A 22,167-nucleotide genomic window follows, 5' to 3' on the forward strand; every position below is an offset into this window, starting at 1 on the left:
TGAAACGCTATGCTCACTAGAGTATGCAGTGTACACAGTTACTTTTGGCAAAGTTTAACATAAGCCATGGTTTTGATCCACTAGGATCTGATCGCTGCATTCCACTGCACTACAGGTCAAGACAGAACTGCTTAGCTGCCTGGAACGAGTCAGCGTCTAGTTCTTTCTGTAAATCTATGTAACAGGTCACAATAAAACAGAATCTTCAATTTGATGTCAAAATACCATTTATAACCCAAACATCTATTCATACTCTGAATATAGGCATCATTTCTTGCAGAGGTCAATAGCATGCATCATTTTCTTTCTAATGATGCACATAAAAACGAACAAATCAGTTTTACGTTGACATTCCACATTTTGAATAATAAAATAAGTGCACTTAATGACTTAACTTGATGAGTAAATGTGTATCTGTTTTTCCAGGCACAGGGAAATGGATGAAACAAAGGAATGTCCAGAATACATCGTATTACCTGAGGGTCAAAGGGGATGCAGGTTTCCTCGAGAATCACTCTTGGAGTTCTCCAAGTTTAATTTATGTGTAAATGGATCCTCTCCAGCAGGAAGTCTGAGAACGGCCTACTTTTCTATTGAGGTCCAAAACCATGGTAACTACACAATGCTTTATACTTGTCAGAATAAATCTCACACAATAAGTCTAGAAACTGCAAACTTGGCTAACTAGGGACATATACAGAATAAGCACCTGGTCTGACTCAATAGTAAAGTGCATTTAAAGAACGTATTCCTCATTTTCTTCTCACTTTCTTTCTCTGGGCAGTAAAACCAGCCGTGGTCTCCTCTGTGCATGTCTCGGAGACTGATGGAGGTTTGAAGTTAGATTGGTCACCACCTAGTGGTCGGGTGCCAGAACACTGCTTGGAATATGAGGTGGAAAGCAGCACTGCGATGGAAAATGGCAAAGAAAAGCAGGTATTTTAATCTTTATTTCTTCTGTCCAGTGCAGTTAGATCATTCAAATCAAAAATAAATGTCACAGTGAAAAATAAACGTTGTCCTCAGCTCTATTTTGCAAACCCTTTTTGTTGCTGCATATTTTAGGTGCCTCACATTTTACACATGCAATTCTGATTATAGAGTACTAATTGGCTGATAAGAATCAGACATATTAGATAAGGGAAACATCCGAAATGCCTTCAGGAGATGGACTGGGGAACACTGATGACAAAGTTTTTTATAGCTTTGTAACATCCAGTAATTGTAAACAACACTTGTCTACATGAACAACTGCCATTCACTTGTATTTCATTCTGAATCTTGGCATGCACTGTTAAACCAAGATTTGCTTTAGGTAGTGTGCCAATACAAACATCAAAAAGAGCAGGAATTCAGTCTGTCAAAAGCACCCATGTTGTCTTTATTTTTCCCCTTTAGGAAAGGATGGTTTTTCAGAATTTAGTGGACACATCTTATGGCCTTCTGAGAGGGGTAGAAAGTCAGAAAACTTGCTTTCGAATCAGATCAAAGGTGAACATGTACTGCGCTGATGGAGGAATTTGGAGTGACTGGAGCCAAACAAAGTGTACAGGTTAGAGCTACCGATTTAAGAGTTTTCAGTCATTCTGATCTTCCGAAACATTTATAATTGACATGTGTTTATGAATATTTAAAGATAGTTAACATGCTCTTGAAAATTCGTATGGTTAATCATCCTTATATTGTAAACAGTCCTTTCCATTTTAAATTTCTAATGTTAGTTTTGATCATTTATAACTTTTTCCTCCTGTCACCATCAGAAGATAAGGAAACTCGATACATCCCAGCATGGAAATATCTCAGTCTGGTGGGCCTGGTGGTCATTGGCATTGGCATCCTCTGTCTTTCATTATGGATATTAAAGAAGATGTAAGTATATGGCCAATAGATTTATAAATAAACAGATGCATTTACAGATTCTTTGATGTTTATTCCTGTTCCCACAGTTGCATAAAAAAAATCAACAAAAAGGATGCCCTCTATACTTTATACAAGGAGAAGGTCAACAAGACCATGCCCACTATCCTCAGCCCTATTTTCAAGTGATGCTCCCTATGACCTGCTATGCTGAACTACTGTTTTAGCAGTTCTAAACTGCAGTAAAAGCACACTACTCAGAGAAACAAACCTGAGAAGTGAGACTTCAACACCCTTAGTGCATTTAAAGTGACAGCTGATAGAACCAGTAATCTTGTGAAATAGATATGTGGAGACCTAAATGAACCACGGCACTGACCTTAATGTATGTACTACTTTGTTTACCAAGCCACTGTACTAATATGTGATACACGCATATCATGTGTCACTTAAAGTTACTCATAGATTTTTTTCAAATGCCAATGATCTTGCCAATTTAATCAATGATTTTTCAAACGCCAATGATCTTGTCAGATTTATTTTTCTATCAGCTTTTTTGCGGTTTCACTTGGATGTATGACTTTCAGTATTTGAGTTTATTTTACTGCTGATTACATAATGAAGAAATCAGGAGTAAAGAGTATTCATACACTTTGGAAAAAAGTGCAAACTTTTAAATACATTATTAAAATAAAAAATTTTCTTGAATTTATAATCTGTTTGTGTAAGTTTTTGCAATAGATACAATCAACAAGAAGTCTGTAAAACACCACCACTGTGCACAGATAAGCAGTTACAAAACATATTAGCATTCTTGTTCAGTTCCTAATCAGAACATCAAAGCCCCCATGGTGGTCATCATCACTTCCTGTGCTGACTAGACCTGGTGAGTATGTATCGTGACTGGAATGGTGATGTTTGGGTGGGTCATCATGACATAGTATAGTACAAATGACGCACTGCATTACCTCCATGAAACGGGGAGTCACTGTTTTCATAGAATTATTGCTCAGGCAACAAGCAGTGTTATTTTGATAACGTTCTACATTCACATGTTGTCAAGCCGCAGTCCTCCAATAGTAAACCAACTTACTTTTTTTACCCTACAGATTTAATGTTGATGGATCCTAGTGTGGTATCCACACCCTGCTCGCTTTATGACTCAGCTTGCCTAGAAATAAGAAGTTGTTAAAGGGATAGTGCTCCCAGAAATGAAAACTACCCTCATGTCAATACAAACCTGTATGTCACCCCCCAAAAAAATTTTTTTAAATAATAATAAAAGTAAATGGAATGGAAATTTTCTAACATTGAATTAAACATTAAAAGTAGTAAGACTGAAATTGTATTTTCTTATATACTGTGATACTTCAATCATCTTTGTTTTATTTACAACTTCAAAAATTATTTTTACAGTGTTCAGCAGAATGTAATAGCCTAAATATCTCTTTGTTAGAGTGTTTTGAATCCTATTGAATTCAGGTTGGGTCACTTATTGATATTGATATGGTCAAAATGCTCCAATTGACCCAAATTCATCCTGTTTTTGTATCTAAGTTTAAATTGTAAAATTGTACATACATATAAATAAATAAATCTTGTACAATAGCCTATTTGTGTTGTTATTATAACTTAAGCAAGTATAGAGTCATTGAATTCATCTTATAAGGCAGTTTCAGATAACTAAGGGTTTGTGTGTGTACTGTAGTTAACAGTCATATTTGTTTTAAGTATGGAATTTAAATTGACTGATAGCAGTTAACATTATCAGTGAAGCAGTAAAGTACACCCTCCTCAGTTTTTAAACACCAAGTTGTCTTGAACAGATAAAGATCATTAATACTGTAATCCTCTATTCAGCAATCTCACAATATCAACCTTGATAATCACCTAGAGCTATAGTATTCACTGGAATAAGGAAAACCAAGGAACCAAGTCATTTCCAAGTAAAGCTGCACATCAACCTTGACCACCAGCAAGCATGCCAGCCACACACAAGGTGGCTATTCATCAGAAAGTGGAAGACAAAAACATCAGTGAAATTGCACTCAAGATGAGTCGAAGGTGAACCATCCTGTGTGAATATGATTTGATGAGCTCAACACTAAAAAATGAATGCAGACTAGATTGCTGAAGATGATACATGCACTGGTCATATCCTGTAGTAGAGGTACTTCCAGAATGCCATATCCCAAACAATGCAAGACACAGCTTCTGAAGAACCTCAGTAATGATATTGCTACGGCATCTCCCAAGAGTCACACAATCAAACTCTTGAGAGTTGTGTTCAATAAATTAAAGACTATCTATCACTACTATCACTGTTTAACCCTAAATTGCAAAAATTGTGAATTCTACAAGCAAAACTTTCTTTGGATGTATCTTCTCTTCCAGTAAACCCAAAAAGTAATTCTCCAAGCGACCCCAAGGACCCGGGAGAACTCAGAAGCCGTCTCTGTAAGGAAGCTTCTGATGAAATTTTTTTTCCACCATTACAGCGACACACATATCACAAGCTGACCCCCCCCCCCCAAAAAAAGAGTGAAATTGCTTAAGCTAACTTGCACCACCACAATACCGGTGGGCTGCTGATGACCTCTGAATCATTGTCTTTCCAGTAGGCCACTCAGCTATATGGAGCTGTTAGCATTTCCATGAGATCATAATAAATGGATTATTGATAACTGTCCTGGTCAATTAAAACAAGACTATAGAATACCCAAGACGTGTCACTCGTATAGTTGTGAATGGAGGAAAAATGCAACACTCAAGGTTGCTCTATCGAAGGAAGCCCCACCTTCTGAGTAAAAGAGCCAATCGCTAATCTGTAACGTCATCGTGTCACTGCAGCTGCCGTTAGAAGTCCCGGTTTCTATTGTCCCTGCGTTCCATTCGGAAGGGCTCATCCCTATGCCCTAATCCCTTCAAAGGGTTTACCTTCCGGAGTGAGAGCTTCGAAGGGTTGAAGGGTGTAGGGGACCAAACAACTGTTTCTTGAAGTGCCCTTCTGCGTCATCATCACGTGCCCACAGCGACAGGCTATTGCCTTGTCCAAATACCCACACTTGCGGCCTTTGAACTTGACCACTTGACTACTTCTATGACGTATTTCCTGTATTTGGTCCAAGTGTTCAAGTGAGCATGAAGACCACAAGTGTGTGTAGAACTTTTCATTACCTGATGGGACACACTTATAGTGTTGTAAAAATGCAAGTGTTTACAGAGCTTTATTTTTATTTTCAATACTTTGCATTTTAAAATCAACTTCTAAATGTCTGTTCAGTAGTCCCTATAACAGATGACACAATTTAATTTTGTGGTGCTTCTAGTGATAAAAAGCAGTTGCAAATGTTGTACAAAATAATTATCACCACTACTCATTTGCACCAATAAAACATGCAACTCTTTGTTTTACTACCAAATTATATGTAATATCTAATTATTATTAATATTTCACATACATTGGAAAGGTTTCCTTGACCTCTCACGATAGAGGCTATTTACACTAAGTTAAAATAGCATATTTTCTTAGCGATAGATGCTATTTACACTAAGTGCAAATAGCTATAGATTCTATTTATACTATGTTAAAATAGCAGGATATTCTGCTAATTACTTATTGCAAATAGTGGCAATTATCTGCACCTCAGCATTGTAATACATTATAAAACAGTATGCAATAATATCTTATTGAGTGTAAATTTTCATTATAATTCAAATTATTAAATGGATGCCACCTTATTGGGGCAAAAGCCCTCCCTACACCTACCCTAACCCTACCTGATACTTTATTTTCAACTTTTGATTATTTCCTTCGTTTTTATTAAAAATAAATGCTTTTCTGATGTCATTTGAAATTTGAAAAGGGTGAAAAAAAGTTCGCCAAAAGGCAGATTCGAACCCAGGTCGAGTACGCCTATGACACATGCTTTACCATCTACGCCACTAAATCTGACGATTAATGACCGTCTTTTGTAATGTTAACTAGCCCAATCACACGTTGGTGGGTAGAATTAGCGTAAACAGCCTCTGCCAACAAGACTGGCTATTTGCACTTAGTAAAAATAGACACTCCGATTTTTTTTTTAAATTCCCAACAGTTAAAACAGTTGCCCACAGAAAAAAACAGGGGGTGCTGCAGCACCCTCAGCAACCCCACTTCCCCCGCTTATGAAAATACATATTTTATAGTTACTGCTATGCCTAGGCTATTGATCATAATCATAGCTAAAAAGCTTCCTACCAGTGGCCCTCCTTCACAAGACGTATCATCAAGCACAGTTTTATCATAGGTTGAATGCAAAATGTTTCAATACAAGCATTTCAGTCAAATGTAATGTATGCAACATTTCAAGCCTTTAACCCACTGGGGGAAAATCAACCCATGTCAAGAGTTTAAAAGTAGCCCAATTCGGACTTGACAACCCTGCATCAGGAATCTTCAAGAATCAAGAATCTTCGCTTTGTAGTACTAGTTCGTGACAGGTGTTTTGTTTTGCTTTCTCCTCTGTGCTCCCGCGTTCATCTTACCTTGCGCCTTCCGCTACGCCTACGTCCGAACGCCTTGTCGTTAACGCGCCTGATTGAGCAACCGGAAAGCTAGAGATTACAGTTAATAAATAAAAAAAAATCGATATTTTTCTTACACTAACGCATCGTTTCGCGTCAGAAGGCCTTTATTAACACCCCGAAGCCGTGTGGAGTAGTTTCATGATGGATGGATGCAGTTTTTTAGGTTTCAAAAACAGGCACCATTCACTGCCATTATACAGCTTGGAAGAGCCAGGACAATTTTAAATATAACTGCGATTGTGTTCGTCTGAAAGAGGAATGTCAGATACTGCCTAGGATACCCTGAGGATGAGTAAATCATGGGCTAATTTTCAATTTTGGGTGAACTAACAGCAGTGATGCATTGTTTCCTTGATTACCGCTGTAAACACTAAATGCATTATACAGAGGCAAAATGAAATGGAAAATGCCATCTAAACTGCTTCTTAAAGGGGTCATATGATGCGATTTCAATTTTTCCTTTCTCTTTGGAGTGTTACAAGTGCAACGCAACGCATAAAAAGACAGTATAAGTCATTATAATCAGTAATTATGTCCCCACTGGATGCAACGAATGCCTCGTTTATAATGGGTTTTCATGTTTTTGAATCATTGCTCCGGCCTGACAGGGCATCATTCACAGTATGGTAAGAGGCGTAACATTTCCCTCACACGCTTGAGGTATTCACAACGCACTGGATAGCTGGCCAATCAACCGCCGGACACTCATTCATCGAATCCTCCGGCCGCGCTGTGTTTCGTTGTGAAAGCGAAACTACTTTGTTTGGTCTTCCAAAAGAGGACACGACTATAAATCAGTGTAAACCGCATAAACACATTTCATTACACCAAATACACAAAATAATGTTCTTTTTAGCAACATCATATGACCCCTTTAAGACAGTCAGTTCCCCTCATACTTCGTGAACGGTGAGCTTGCTCTGCCTGCTAATGTATTTTCTCCTCTTTGCGTCTCTGGCCTCTGTTAACTCTCGTCTTCAAGCGTATATTGGAAGCCTGTTGCACCTGAGTAGTTTTGAAGATTGTTTTTGAAGGTTGTTGCCTTTGAAGTTTCAGCGCATTTGCTTGTGAGGAACAAAGGACTCTTATGATAAATGTGGAGGCACGTGGGCGTGATGTGTTAAAACAACTTTACCCATTACATAGGCCTACCTGTTCTGTACTTTGTGCAGTCCAGTTAAGTTCTACATGTAATGTATGTCTATAGGGAGCACACTGTATGCCTGGAGGCAGTGTGTCATGCTGGATTAGAAAAAGATCTTTCCAAAGTGTTGCAAAAATGTTAGTAGCTCTAGAATGTCATGATGCAACTTTAACATTAACATTTGCTTTCATTAGAATTACTGAAATAAACCATTATTTAAAAGGGCGTTTGTGTACTTTTGGCTATAAAGTGTATATTCTGTGTTAGCACTGTGCATAATTTATTCAAAATGTGAATACACTTATTGATTTACTGATGCATACTGATGTACTCCTTCTGGATGTGTAGTCTGCTCTACATAAAGAATATGCAGATGGACCACACGTGTATTTTAATGTAAATTATACTACGGTAATTACCATTAATAATCACGATTACAATATCCAGGTAAATAATCAACAATCGTATACAAATGTCACCAGCCCAGTAAGTGTGTATTTAGTTGATGATTTAATGGTAGTTCAACAAAATGTTTATTCTTCGTCGATTTTCAGCAAAGGGCTACAGCACCCTTTGTTGGTGACTTTACAAACCATGATGAAAGCTCCTTTTCTGACCAGTCATTCTTATTAGGCAATCAATTTTTCGAGACTGGTTTAGATAGGTGGTATGGGGAATGTTGCTGTCTGTTGAGTATAACAGCAGGGGGCAGCACAGGACAGATAATGTGACCCTAACCACATGAATCTTAAGGAATCTGTCATTTTCACAGTGGTCATAAGTCAATTGCATGAAAAAAATTTTTTTATTGTGGTTGATTAAGCTTCAAAACCACAAAAATAATAAGCATTGCTGTTATAATAAACATAAACATTTCCTGTTATGTTTCTTTCTAGGCTGTGGTTTGTTGTTCTGGCTGTTGTTGTTGTTGTTGTTGTTTTAAAATGAGTGTCACTGGAATTTCTATGTAATTCTGGCTATTTGTTGAGCCACTAGAGACATTTGTTAAATCATGTAATGGACAGACCAGGAAGGAAGTATGAAGGCAGGATGTAGAGAAGGAAGGAAGGGGAGGGGATATAAGATCTGCTTCTCTCTCACTCTTTTTCTTCTTCTCAATTCTGTTTTCTTTCTTTCACACCTAAAACATAATCTTTGTCATCAAAAGCAGAAAGCACACAATGGATAAAGAGATGAAGTGAGAAATATGTTGAGGTCAGAAGGGTGAGAGAAAAGCTGTTATCTGGCATCTGTAACTGCCAGCACTGTTACATAACACTCGGTGGCAGAGAATAAGCAAAGGCTGGAGCACAGCTGAACACAATGAGATTTCAAAATTTAAATGAATTTTATTAGCAAAATCAATTATTAGTTACTCATGTACAATGTATAAGCATATTGATGTAATGCCCTAGATTCATATTGATTTTAGATCAGTAAATGAATATCGAGCGGAGAATATAAATTGGATCCACAGAAACACAAGACAAGACAATACCTGACTGTGCAAGGCCAAATTCACCTTATAGGCATTTTGTTCTCATGGAATGCAGCAGAATGCGTTTCTCTGGAATGGATGAAATAGAATAATGGAATGTATGTCCGTCTGCACCCTAATAGAATTTACGGCAGACTAATGAAATTCTAATGGAATGTACAGGATACCAGCTCATGTGTAGGGAATAGTTGCTTTCTGAAGCAAAGACCTAGAGCAGTTTTAGTTTGAAATGATACAATGAATTTGTAAACTTTGGTTTAAGCACTGTGTTCTGTTCATTGTTATTGTCCAGCTGGGGTTTGCTGAAGGTTTAAGTGAGACTCTACATCTGGTCCACCCTGCTGAAGGGCTGAGAAGGACAGATTACGGATCTTCAGGCCTTTATTTGTTGTTCAAGATCTGCCGAGGTCGACCATAACCAGTTGTGCCCGCCTGCGATGCCCCTTTGTTAGTGCCCATCTGTAGGCCGATTACATTCTGACCTTCTTTCAGCTGCTCCTCAGTGAACTCCCTCTTGTTCTCCTGGGATTTCCTGATGTAAAGATGAGAACAAATAACTCAGTAAACAAATATTCTACTGATAAAATGTTTGGGGTCAGTAATTTTTTTTTAAAGAAATTAATACTTTTATTAAACAGTTACGCATTAAATTGTTCAGACGTAAAAGTCATTAAAGGAGACATTAAGTAAAAGTAAAGTAAAAGACATTAATAATGTTACAAAAGATTTGTATTTCAAATAAATTCTGTTTTTTTATTATTTTGTATTCATCAAATAATCCTGAGAAATAAAATGTATCAGTTTCCACTAAAATATTACATAAAATATTTCGAACATTGATAATAATAATCAGAAATGTTTCTTGAGCAGCAAATTGGCATATTAGAATGATTTCTGAAGGATCATGTGACACTGAAGCCTGAAAACTGTTTACTGTATTTTTGATCAAATTAATACAGCCTTGGTGAGAAGAGACTTCTTTAAAAAAAATAAAATAAAATCTTACAGACCCCCAAACCTTTGAACAGCAGTGTACTCTTTTTTCAAGCAACTTTCACCCTTAAGGTGATATACACAGGGCAACTTTTTGAGCAATGGTGCTGGGCAATGTTGCTGTCAATGGGCAACCAGGTGAGACACAGGGCCCACAGCCGATCTAAATTATCCAGGTAGAAATTTGATGCCCATTCTCAATGGGAAAGTTGCCCGGCAACATTTCTCAAAAAAGTTGCCCCGTGTATCATCTTTAGCTACCAAAGAAACTGCATTCTATGACTGCATTCTATAAACTATTCTATGACGTTTTGTAGTATAAATAGTGTGAGTAGTGTGTTCACCATGAAAATTCCAAAAAGAAAAAGTGCACTTTAAATACCCGGATGATGCACTTAAAGAAAAAGCTTTAAATACCCGGATGATGCACTTAAATAACCGAAAAACGAAGTGTGGAATGTTGGACACTTCATGCACTCAACTGTCGCAGCTTTAATTACGTAGCAAAGGGGAAGGGACTATTAGACTCCGATTATTAATGACAAAATAAGCTTATATAATTCATACACTACATGATTGAGTACATAGTGCATAAGTACATAGTGTTTAAGTGCATAGTGTATTAGTGTATAGTGCGTCATTTGGGACGCAGCTACTGTCTCTCTCTACTGTCTCTTTTGTAATATTAATAATAGCATATTTCTATGAGACACACACTTATCTGTGTTTGCTGATTCCATGCTGGACACATTAAAAATGTCTGGCCAATAAGTGTTTGTAATCATGTTGCTATGACAATAAGCCACAACTGCAAAACGGTCAGTGCAGTGGCTTGTTTTTGTTATTTGGTCGCTATGGCAGCCGGTGTTCTGATGATTTGTGCTACCCTGTCCGATTTTGCTACCTCCCATTAAAACAGATGGTAGCATAATTCGATAGTGAAAAGTGCTACCTATCAGATTTTGCTTCCAGCATGATATTAATAAGGTGTGAGGCTTTATTAACATGTACACCTACCAAAACCCTAAACCTACCCTTACAGTAGGATAAATACAGTGTTGGTATCATAATCTGATAGGTAGCATTATTTGTCAGAACACCGGTTCATTTTGCGAACAGGAAGAGGAAACCACAACAACACTCACTTGTGGAACCAGCTAGGGTCACCGCGGTAACAGCCGTCATCCTTAGTAACAGCCAGACTCCCCAAAGACAGCAGTGTCATTTGCACAGCAGCAAGGTCCTTACCTACCCATACACAAACATATAGATCACAAAGAGATCAATACATGGTGCTTTTTTGGCAGTAAAATATAAAAATAAAAACTGATTCAAAATAATGATACATTCTATAATAGTTTATAAATAATGCTAAAATAACACTGTTATATGCCAGTTCTGTTTTTAATGGCATAATTTAGACAGATGAATCAAGGCAAGAGACATGTCAAGTTGACAGTTTTCTATTAACTAAATCCACTAAGATCGCATGTGAAAACAGGCACTCACCCTCCCACAGGTCAACTGTTTGAAACATGTCAGACTTGGTGACCCCATAGCGTTCGGCAGCACCAAGGAACTGAGAGATCTGCTCCATCTGTTTAAAAGCCATTGGAGAACTTTGGATCTTTTTCACAGGCTTTGAATCCTTACAGAGACTGTTAATCAGCTCACATAAAATCTACAAAGAGAGAACAGAAAAAGAGATGATTAAAATGATGAAAGGATTGTGTTGTGTTACAAAGACTTTAATGGAAGTGGTGGCTTACACATCCATCCTTAAGCCATTGCTGGAAGCCTTGTTTTCCAGGCTGAGGTTTTCCTACAGAATCCCCACACTGAGCGATGATCCAGTGCACCAGCCGCTCCTCCAGCTCTGGATCGTACTTCTTGTCAATTTTACTCTGCACCTCACGACTCAGACCATAGGATGGACCTTTATTTGCCATTTTGACTGAGAAAACATGCATACACAGTCATTTTTATTTTTCATTAGTTTCCACTTTGTGAGTTAGTTTTAGTTCAGTTTTATAGTTTAATTCAACTATAGTTTTAGAATTGTGTTAGCTGAAATCATTTAAATATTGGCATTTAATTTCTCAAGGACATCTAGTGTTATTGCTAGAATTATGTAGTGCCATTTTCATGTTTAATGCAGGAGGGTTGTAAAAATGGACAACATATATAGTATTCTGTATCATAAATTAAAATTACATTTTTATTTTATAAAAAAAAACTACATTTTTATTTTATTTTATTTTATTTTATTAAAAAAATAATAATAATAAGATTTGAGTTCAGTTTCACTTTTTCTAATTATGTTATCACTGGACCAAACCTGAACAAGAATAAGCAGTTGTGCTCTTTTTGTTTTAAGCTGCTATGATATCGCATGATCTGTTCAGGCAGGTTTGGTTTTACTGTTAAAAAGCCTGAATTTGTGTAGTCAGAGGATTTAGCTAAGTAAGGAGTATCTAACTGTGACTGCCATGAAAATTCCATTCTCGACAGTAATGCAAAGTTTCAATGCAAATATTGATGCACTCTGGTAATAACCTGCATTCACTGTAGTGTGTAGTCTTTAACAGAGCAACCTTAAAGGCAGGGTATGTGATTTTTCAAAAACACTTTAGAAAACTGATTCGGGCCGAATAGCAAAACAAACTTGTAGCCAATCAGCAACAAGGGGCGTGTCTACTCGTGATGTGGAGGAGAGAGCTACAACACAACACAACCTCTGAACTGGCAAAGACAGACATCTCAGATCGTAATCAGAAACTGCTGACCACTGAGTGTCAGAAATGCTGAAACCTGCTTTTGTGTCAAACTGCTGTTAGGCCATATTGGATTTATCAGGCCTTAATTTGAATTCATTACTGTTTCAGGCACCACTAAAATGCAAACACAACAGTATAGGCAAACTTACACAGATAGAATCAGAGAGACAAGGTAAAACTCAAAAGATAAATTTGTCAAAGTCCAACCCCAAAGTCATCTAAAGAAAACTGTGGCCTGTTTGCTAATCAGTCAAGAGTCAGAATTTGTGACTCTTTTGCAACATCCAAACACATAAAGCATACACTCTTTCTTCAGTTTTCTTGCTGTTTCCTATTGTTTCCAGTTTAGTGCATTCAGATTCCACAGCTATGAAACTGTTATAATATCAGACATTCACAAAGCTTTCATGCACATGTACACATCCTTGTGTGACGGATGTTAACAAGAGTGTGCACTCACAATCTAAATTAATGTATTTCACTAATGATCCTTCCTTTCAATTTTCATGTATTTACTTTATATTAGTTGTTCACGAAAACGTGATAATTTAATTTTGTACTTTATTTGTGTCATTTTTGGGAAAAGAGTTTTATATTAATTTTACGTCGTGACGTCATTTCTGTTCAGCCCGCGCTGCGTCCTCAGACCGCGTTGAGCACGCTGAGGAGAGGTAGGCAGTTAGTGGTGCTTCTTCAATATAAGCTTGTAAAAGTTATCAGAAGTTTTATGAAGTACCTAATATGCAAAAATATTATTGTTAAGAGTGTTATACATGTACTGGAAAGTGTTTTATTTGTGGATGGATGGGATTTAACAGTGTTATTACTGAGTACAGCGGTTTGAGTATATGTATGTGCATCAGTAGAACACGGTGATTTTTGCTAATTGATTAATTGGTGTTTAATCTGTCCAGGTGGGAAGAAAATCACAGAACGAAAACATTTCTCATTGTTGTACTCTTTCTCTTTACTCCATCCAGGTATATTTTATTGTTAATTTGATTTTCTATTCATGTTGTATCACTTTGTTCAATTCATCTATTCTAATTCATGGTTGATTTAAAATATGCTGCAGAAGATTATATCATATATTTGGATAAATGCTTGTAACCATTTATCTTGCACCGTATTTTTGATATCATTGTGATGTTCACTCAGACCGCGTTGAGCACGCTGAGGAGAGGTGGGAAGAAAATCACAGAACGAAACATTTCTCATTGTTGTACTCTTTCTCTTTACTCCATCCAGTATCTACATGCTCCATGTTAATAAACCCTCCATTAGCAGCAGTTCCCGTGATCCGTCTCTTCATTTATAACACAACGCAGACCGTGATAGTGACAGTTTGGGGGGGGGACCGGTTACACTTGTCATGTACACATCACTGCTATGGGTGATATATGCAAAAAGACAAGTTACAACCTGCTGTGCCCATGTTTGTAGAGGAGGTGAGGGGTGTGTGTCTGTCTGTCTGCATTTCACAGTCCAATTAGTTCACATCCGGTGAGGATTTCTTTTATTTGTAAGCAGTAGATCAAATACACAAACATATGAGCACACCTGGAGTCTCATATCTCAAATTACGTAACAATCTTTCATCTTATCTGCTATTTGGCTTCAGGCTCAAAATCATGGCTACAGTAAGACTCCCTCTTCAGCTCTTAGTAATATCCTGTAAGAATGAGATATGGTATGTAAGCAAACACTTTTGATATGGTAAATGGAAAGAAATAATTAAGAATGACTTTGTGTTATTCAAATTTGTTATGGTTTGTCAAACCCAAGTCCTCAGACACAGGAAACCAGAGGCATTTAGAGGAGCTGGTTTCAGTTCAGAACCAAAAGCATTTTTACAGAGATCTTATACTCTCACTTGAATTTCGAGAGAGAGAGAGAGAAAGAGAGAGAGAGAGAGGAGTATAAAGAACAACCCTCATTTGAAGGGGAAAAACATGTGCGTCATGCAGCCAGATTTTTTTTATTCGGTTTTGGAGTATGCAGTTTCAGTGTGTGTTTGTGTGTAAGACAAAGAGAAATGACATGGAGAAGAACGAAATTGCAACATCATCAGCTACTGCCAATAAAAACTTGTTTATAGAGACAGAGCATGTAAAAACAGGCAGAGGCATTCAACAGTATTCTGAAGAATGATCTAAATAATGAGAGCTCTTCTTCATTCAGATGTCATTCACTGGTATAGTCAGTTTGTACCACTAAATAACATCTCTAATGCTAAAACTCTCTCGGTCTGTCATTCTTTCTAACTTGTTCACTGTCCGCTCTTGGTCTTGGCATGTACATATTTATGTTCAAACTCATGTTAACTTAGCAAAATGTAGGTTTATATGTACAGTACTTACCAGTTTATGTGTAGAAACCCTGCTCAGTAGTCTTGATATGAAAATGCGTATTCTGTGATGCACACAACTGTGTGTGTGTCTATGTGAAAGAGAGTCTCTTCCCCTTTATGATAGAGTTTAGGGTCCAAACTCAGGGAGTGCCACCCTCATGGAAATGACTTCAGCATGAGTGAGACCAGGCATGAGAAAGAGGGAGTGAAGGACAGAGCAAGAAAGGCAAAAGAGGAGGTAACCACATCCATAAAAGGTCATGACTTTTTTAGAAATCTCTCTCTCCACCATTTCTGCCCCTCCCTTCCTCTCTCATTTTCCTGTATTGCAATGTGCGTCCTTATTTGGGAGAGGGAAAAGAAGCAGTCTGGACAGAGCGAGGAATTTCTTCACATGCCTTCTCCTTCACTCCGCCCAGAGCAATGGGAAGATGGCGAGAGGAATGATACGGGCATGAATGAGAATATCTTGGCAATTTTCTATGGGGCTGCTGATTAGAAGGTTTGCTGAAACAGGAAGTCACAGAGTAGACACATGGCAACCGAATGCAAAATGAAACGGGACAGGGAAACTGGGACAGTAAATGTGACAGAAGTGAGAGAAAGAGAGAATGTCAGACAGACATGCATACCACTCCTGACATGCCATGACATCACTGGACAAAGTGAGCTGAGCTGAGCTGTACTGATGTCATGATCTAACTTCTGCTTCCATAGTAACAGAATTGAGTCACTTCCCTTTGCTTTTATACTTGTTTCTATACAAAAATATTGTCTCAAGTTTAGTTTACTGTGTTCCAGGTATAATATATTTATAGGTATGTTGATGGGGCTTTTCATGCTTGATGTGGTTCATTCCAAGTTCCAGGTTAACAGAGTCTTGTGTTGTCTTGCTTTACATTTCACACTGCTCATAGTTTACCCAGAGTTAATAATTAATCCTGGGTATTCATAATCTAACGTTTCACACGGTACATTCCTAAACTCCGGGTTAACATTCGTATGTGCAGATGTGCTGTGTCAGTGTCATTGTTTTGGTGAACTCAGCACGCGACCTGTTTACATAAAGGCTCTTTCATTGTGCATCCACATATTATATGTTACAGACTGTACTGTCAAGTTTTTCCTGAATTAACTTTTCGGACTATAAGCGTAAGCATGAAACAGTCTCTTCTTCACTCCAATTTGACCACCATTTGACATTTTTCCAAAACTACTGTTTATATGTGTTTCTGTCACTGTCCAAAGTACGTGAATTTGAGGCATGTGATTGGTTGTCTGTGTCTAGCTGTAAGTCTGGCTATGCAATGTGGGCTTCACATCTCAAAAAAAGATACTAACCCTGCTCTAGAGCGATAATTTGGCGAAACATCGCTATGTTTACAACAATGTCACTCATTGCAATTTCGAGAGTGAGTTCTGTTACGTACACACACAAAACTGTAATATAGGGGATTCACTCCTGTATTTAACTGCAGCTGTCCTGAACCTTTACAGTGTGTACGTGGCCCATGAAAATATATTGTTGGATTAACTAAATGGTTTCAATATGGATATAGACATATTAACTGTGGTCATGCCATCTGCGCTTCAAGTGTCTGATGTTGGAAATCATGTCATTTTTACTATGTTCACTGTGTTACCTTGAAAACCAGCTTGTTGAAGCGAGGTCTAAACTGAGCTTGTTGCACTTGTTGAGATTGATCAGTGGAAGAGGCCTTACAGGGCTGTGTCATACACTGGTCTGATGTGAGATGAGATAACAGTGGAGCTGGGTGGAGTTCCCCTCTCTCTCATTCACACATTCACACACAAATTATGGTTTTACTATACTACTGTTCAGTTTGGGGTCAGTACGTTTTTCCCTTTTATTCAGCATGGATAAAATAATTAATTTCTTTAAAATTCTTAAAGTGTTAAACAGAGGCCATAACAATGATTTTCTCCACTAATCTTAGTTTATTCTATTGAACATATAATGATAACATCCCTGCCTGTGTGTTTGTGTTGTGTGTGTGTTTGAATGCGTATGCAGCTCTGCAGTGCTGTTTTAGCTATCAGTAGGATAAAGTTAGTATCCGCTAAAGATGTTTCGGCCCCATATGTCACCACAGATTTCTCTTCCAGACATGGGCTGTGCGTAAACCTGCTCTCCAGCTCTAAAAGACCGAACAGGATTTGTGTGGCGGTTTCTTCTGCATCCTCCCTGTCGTCCTCCCCTATACAGTCTATGGTCCTCCCACGCAGCGACCTCAGAACGTCCCTGTCTCACTAGTGCCACCCGCTGGTACAAACGCTGTCCTTCAGATCCTTTGTTTGAGTACACTGTAAGGCCAGAGCCATAGAAAGAGAGAGTTGCGTCAACGGAAGTCCAAAACGCTCGATCGTCACGTGATTCACGTAGACCTCAAATAGTTCCAGGAACTTCATAGCGGGCAATTGAAATACATTGAGTTGGAGAGACAGAACTGTGATTTTTGGTAATTAATTATTAGCTGTGCTGATAATATACAATTTTGTTCTATGTCTTACCTTTTAAAAGTTCGTCACAGCGGTCTCTTCTGCTGCATCTCTACGGCGCTGATAGTATGAGCGCTAACTTCCGGGAACTATTGAGCGGCTCCACGATCCGCCATTGCTGTAAAAAAAAAAAACTGGTCCATTGGAGTGAACGGAGTTGTCACAACTCTCTCTCTCTACAGCTCTGTGTAAGGCTAAAGGAGAAGACGCCCGCACAAGGAGCCGTGAAGATGCCTGAATGAGTCACACACAGATTGATTGTGTGCATTTTTATACATTCGTATGTATGTGTGAGAGAGGATATGCACATTTGGTATATTCATCATATACCAAATTACTACATTTGTTTAACATTTATTTGTTCTTTGAAATGTTATTAGTGAATTACTTTATTTATTCTAAATAATAACATGGAATCATTTCTTAAGGTTTTTTTTAACTACTTTTAGTAGTTTTTTTAACTACTAAAACTGAAATAAATTAAAGCTATATAGAGATATTTTAAAAAATAATAAAAGTATAAACAAGAATACTAAAACTTAAACTAAATTTTAATATTAAGTGCTATAATGCTATGTTAAAGGGGTCATATGATGCTGCTAAAAAGAACATTATTTTGTGTATTTGGTGTAATGAAATGTGTTTATGCGGTTTAAAGTAAAAAAAACACATTATTTTCCACATACTGTACATTATTGTTTCTCCTCTATGCCCCGCCTTTTTGAAACGCGTCGATTTTTACAAAACTTGAGAACGGCGGTCCCGGCGGATCCGATGAAGGAGCGGTGAAAACGGTGAAAGCATATCCGGTGATCCACAGCACTAAGTTGATGTATTTCCTCAGCGACCAGCACGGATCAGCTCTAGGCATGACGAAGCGGATATCGTCCTCTTTTGGAAGACCAAACAAAGTAGTTTTGCTTTCACAACGAAACACACAGCGTCTCGACATGGCGGCATCAATACTACAGCGAGAATAAAAGTTACGCTTTCTTTCTTTGCGTGAACATTTGGGGGCTTTATGCAAATCTTCCCACATAGTGAGGTAGATATGTGGGGGCGTGTTCGAACGAGCCGTTTTAGGTAGGTGTGGCTAACTCTTAACTTTTATAAAGAATATCTCTTTGGATTTGAGACTTTAGTCTTTGCAACTTTACAGATCTTCTTTATGCACCAAGAGCTTGTAACACTCTAAAGAGAAAGGAAAAAATGAAATCGCATCATATGACCCCTTTAATAGTAAAATACTAATACTAGGCCTATATACTATAGCAGTGGTTCCCAACCTTTTTTCCATGGTGCACTGAATTGTTTGCTACGGAGCCCCTAAAGGGACATGGTGGTGGAAAAAAATCAGACTGAGTGAAAAAATTTGGGGTGGGAGGAAAAAATATTTGTCAGATTTTTTGCGTTCTCTCGCAAAACTTTTGCGTTCCCTCGAGAAACTTTGCGTTCCCTCGCAAAACGCAAATATCTTTTGCGAGAGAACGCAAAAGGGAACGCAAATATCTTTGCGAGAGAATGCAAAAGTTTTGCGAGAGAATGCAAAAGTTTTGCGAGAGAATGCAAAAGTTTTGCGAGAGAATGCAAAAGTTTTGCGAGAGAATGCAAAAGTTTTGCGAGAGAATGCAAAAGTTTTGCGAGAGAATGCAAAAGTTTTGCGAGAGAATGCAAAAGTTTTGCGAGAGAATGCAAAAGTTTTGCGAGAGAATGCAAAAGTTTTGCGAGAGAATGCAAAAGTTTTGCGAGAGAATGCAAAAGTTTTGCGAGAGAATGCAAAAGTTTTGCGAGAGAATGCAAAAGTTTTGCGAGAGAACGCAAAAAATCTGACAAATATTTTTTCCTCCCACCCCAAATTTTTTCACTCAGTCTGATTTTTTTCCACCACCATGTCCCTTTAGGGGCTCCGTAGTTTGCAGCTGTTTATCGTGTCAATTAATATTTGCTATTCATTCTAGGAAACAAAACTAAAGAAAACTGTCTGCGATGAAGTAGATGAAAAGTATCAAAATATGGGGGTAGTTTTTAAAAATATATATTTATTTATTTATTTGTTTGTTTATTTGGATGAGGGAGCCCTGGAAAATGCCACTGGTCCTGCCCAAAACTCATGACATTGGTTGAGCCAATGTTACTGTCGGCTGTTCAAACAGTTTGAGCAATCTACAAATGCCTTCCATGTATCTTTTTCTGCATTTTAAGCCAGGATCTGAGAAAGTATTTTGACACTGAAAAATTGTAGTTCAGCTTGAACTTTTAATATAAAGAACTTTCAGCTACTTTGTTACAACTTTGAGCTCACAGCTCAGTTTGAGAGAGAACATTCACCTCTTCAGGGAAGCAAGTCCTGATCACTTGAGCAGAGACTATTTTTATTATTTTAATGAGCTGATTTGACTGAATTTCCAAACACAAAATCAATGGTTATACAAATGGTTATACATTTCTTCACATTTATTTGCAGTGTTATATTCAGAATCTTGCTAGACTTTTAGTCATTTATGGTAATTGTTAGGTACAGTTTATTTCATTGTCATCAACACAATTTATCCTTGCCTTTCAGTGATTTTTGTGAGAAAGCTTTTGCTAAGAAACTAAACAGCTTTCCAGCCTGCAAAGGAACATTCTCCATGTAAACACATGTTCTTTTGAATACTCACCTTTTCTGTGACCAAATGTAACCTTTTTCTCTAATCAAACCAGCTTTGTAGTTTTTGGCGGCGTGTAGGTTTCTTCATATCCCCTGTTAAGTTCACAGCAATGACTCTCCTCACTGGCAAAAACACTTGTTAAACACGCAAACTAGCTTTGAATTTATGAAAAAGTCCTTCTCACTCACTGTGTGGTGTTAATTGGTGGTGCTTATTATAGGTTTCATTAGCATTGATGTCAGGCACAGAGGGCAGTCCCACCCTGATGGCTATCAATCATCATTGTGCATCTGTGTGTGTATGGGTGTGCGTGCCGTGTACACATCCTATAGCTGCTCAGAAGTAAAATCCCAAGGAAGTGCAAAGCACTCTCAGATGTCTCCCTGAACCCAATTCCTCAATGTCTGTGTGTTATAATTGGATTATAACAGATAAAAAGGGACAAGAGTATCAGTAGGTCAGCTGGCTCTGGTTGCACATGTGTTTTTGTTTGCGTGAAGAACTGGCTGATATTATCAGGTGTATCAATAGCCGTATTTTATTGGGTCAGTATTGATTTGTTCTTGTGTTCTTGGTTTGGTTTTTATTATGGTTCATCCCAGTGATGTAATTCAGAGGCATCATCTGCGTAATATTAAAAATAAAAAATCACTCATGTTTCTCAAATCACACCATTATCACATGGGAGTATGAAATGAGTGTAACTGGCATATTGTGTGTTAGTTTAGTTATATAAAATAAACAAATGTATTTATTTAAACTTTTATACTATATAGAACTATATGATTTTTTTTTGTTATATTATATTATATTATATTATATTATATTATATAAAGGGCATAATTTTCATACATGTCTTCTGTAGAGGACACCAGGACAAACATCATGTTAATCAAGCATTTTGGGGAGACACAGCAAGTCAATAGGGAAAGAAATTATAGATCAATATTCCTATGAAATATTAGATATTCTTATGAAATCGTTGCAAAGTTATTACTCCCATTATTACACTTCTTTTTTCATTATGGTTTGCCCCAAGAACACATTAATATGCAAATTAGATGCAATGTATAAATACATTGTATAGAATAGGAATACCAATTTATGGATATTGTACGCACATATTGCATAAAGTAAAATAGTATATCAAATCATTCTGTTATCATTTTCATAACATAGTTTGGTTAAAAAATAGGGATGCACGGACGGATACCATTTGTTCAGAACCGATTCGATACCAAAAATTCTGAGTATCGGCCAATACTGATACCGATCTGATACACAGTTTTTTTGTGTGTTAAACACAATCTACTAAATATAGACAACTCCATTTTAAAGAAAACTAACAAATAAAAAATATTTAATCATAATATTTGACAAAATACTATTATAAACTAGGTTATAAACTGGATAATTCAGCAGCAAAAGTTACTCTAGAAAAATCATGAGTGCACAATAATTTTATAAAATCTAAACATTTGGTGAAAAAACATTAGTGGGGAACAAATAAAAGTGAATAAGTGTAGGATTCAATATGGTAAATCGTTACACATTGCTCTTTGTATTTTTGTAAAATACATTAATGAAAAACAAGTAAATATAGGCTATTTATAATTATATACAATAAAATTAAAAGACATTTATTTTAAATGTACAGCACCGTAATGAGGCAGCAACATATTTTAGATAGGACAAAACAAGAAAGGCTATTAATAATCTTTTATTGCTCAAAAGTATTATAATATGAAAGGCTCCAATACAGAGCGGAACAAAGTGCTTATGCGCATCTCGTGCGCAGAATGATG

At 37.3% G+C, this 22,167-nt stretch overlaps 2 protein-coding genes and 1 long non-coding RNA gene across 8 annotated transcripts in view; 2 read left to right on the forward strand and 1 right to left on the reverse strand.

Moving 5' to 3' along the window:
* Positions 1–3,109, forward strand: part of LOC107710577 (interleukin-13 receptor subunit alpha-2-like) — an 8,490-nt gene extending 5,381 nt beyond the window's left edge. For 4 of the 6 annotated variants that reach the window (XM_016515389.1, XM_016515391.1, XM_016515390.1 and 1 more), the window contains exons 6-10: positions 427–611; positions 785–936; positions 1,399–1,552; positions 1,761–1,869; positions 1,947–3,109. In XM_016515389.1, coding sequence (XP_016370875.1) covers positions 427–611; positions 785–936; positions 1,399–1,552; positions 1,761–1,869; positions 1,947–2,046 — 700 coding nt within the window. In that variant the 3' untranslated portion in view covers positions 2,047–3,109. The remainder of the gene's footprint in view (positions 1–426; positions 612–784; positions 937–1,398; positions 1,553–1,760; positions 1,870–1,946) is intronic. The other 2 variants (XR_001636614.1, XM_016515394.1) reach the window with 2 other exon arrangements.
* A 5,797-nt stretch (positions 3,110–8,906) lies between these two features.
* Positions 8,907–15,387, reverse strand: LOC107710578 (transgelin-like). Its single transcript, XM_016515395.1, has 5 exons — positions 15,202–15,387; positions 11,834–12,018; positions 11,574–11,745; positions 11,210–11,312; positions 8,907–9,603 (listed from the first exon to the last, which is right to left on the reverse strand). The coding sequence occupies exons 2-5, from the start codon at positions 12,011–12,013 to the stop codon at positions 9,453–9,455; spliced, it is 606 nt and encodes a 201-aa protein (XP_016370881.1). The 5' UTR covers positions 12,014–12,018; positions 15,202–15,387; the 3' UTR covers positions 8,907–9,452.
* LOC107710579 (uncharacterized) lies at positions 13,291–15,192 on the forward strand. The gene is made up of 3 exons (XR_001636615.1): positions 13,291–13,512; positions 13,756–13,821; positions 14,000–15,192. It is a non-coding gene; the product is annotated as an uncharacterized LOC107710579 (long non-coding RNA).
* Positions 15,388–22,167: the final 6,780 nt, after the last annotated feature.

The sequence above is a fragment of the Sinocyclocheilus rhinocerous genome, unplaced genomic scaffold (assembly GCF_001515625.1).
Source record: "Sinocyclocheilus rhinocerous isolate Xijiao unplaced genomic scaffold, SAMN03320098_v1.1 scaffold1619, whole genome shotgun sequence".
In the NCBI taxonomy this organism is placed as follows: Eukaryota; Metazoa; Chordata; class Actinopteri; order Cypriniformes; family Cyprinidae; genus Sinocyclocheilus; species Sinocyclocheilus rhinocerous.

Excerpts from the sequence above, each read along its gene's own strand:
- LOC107710578 (XM_016515395.1), bottom strand. The coding sequence starts at position 12,013 with ATGGCAAATAAAGGTCCATCCTATGGTCTGAGTCGTGAGGTGCAGAGT. Across the intron at positions 11,313-11,573 it reads AACAGTTGACCTGTGGGAGG|GTAAGGACCTTGCTGCTGTG; the intron begins GTGAGTGCCTGT and ends GTGTATGGGTAG. Across the intron at positions 9,604-11,209 it reads GACCCTAGCTGGTTCCACAA|GAAATCCCAGGAGAACAAGA; the intron begins GTGAGTGTTGTT and ends TCTTTACATCAG.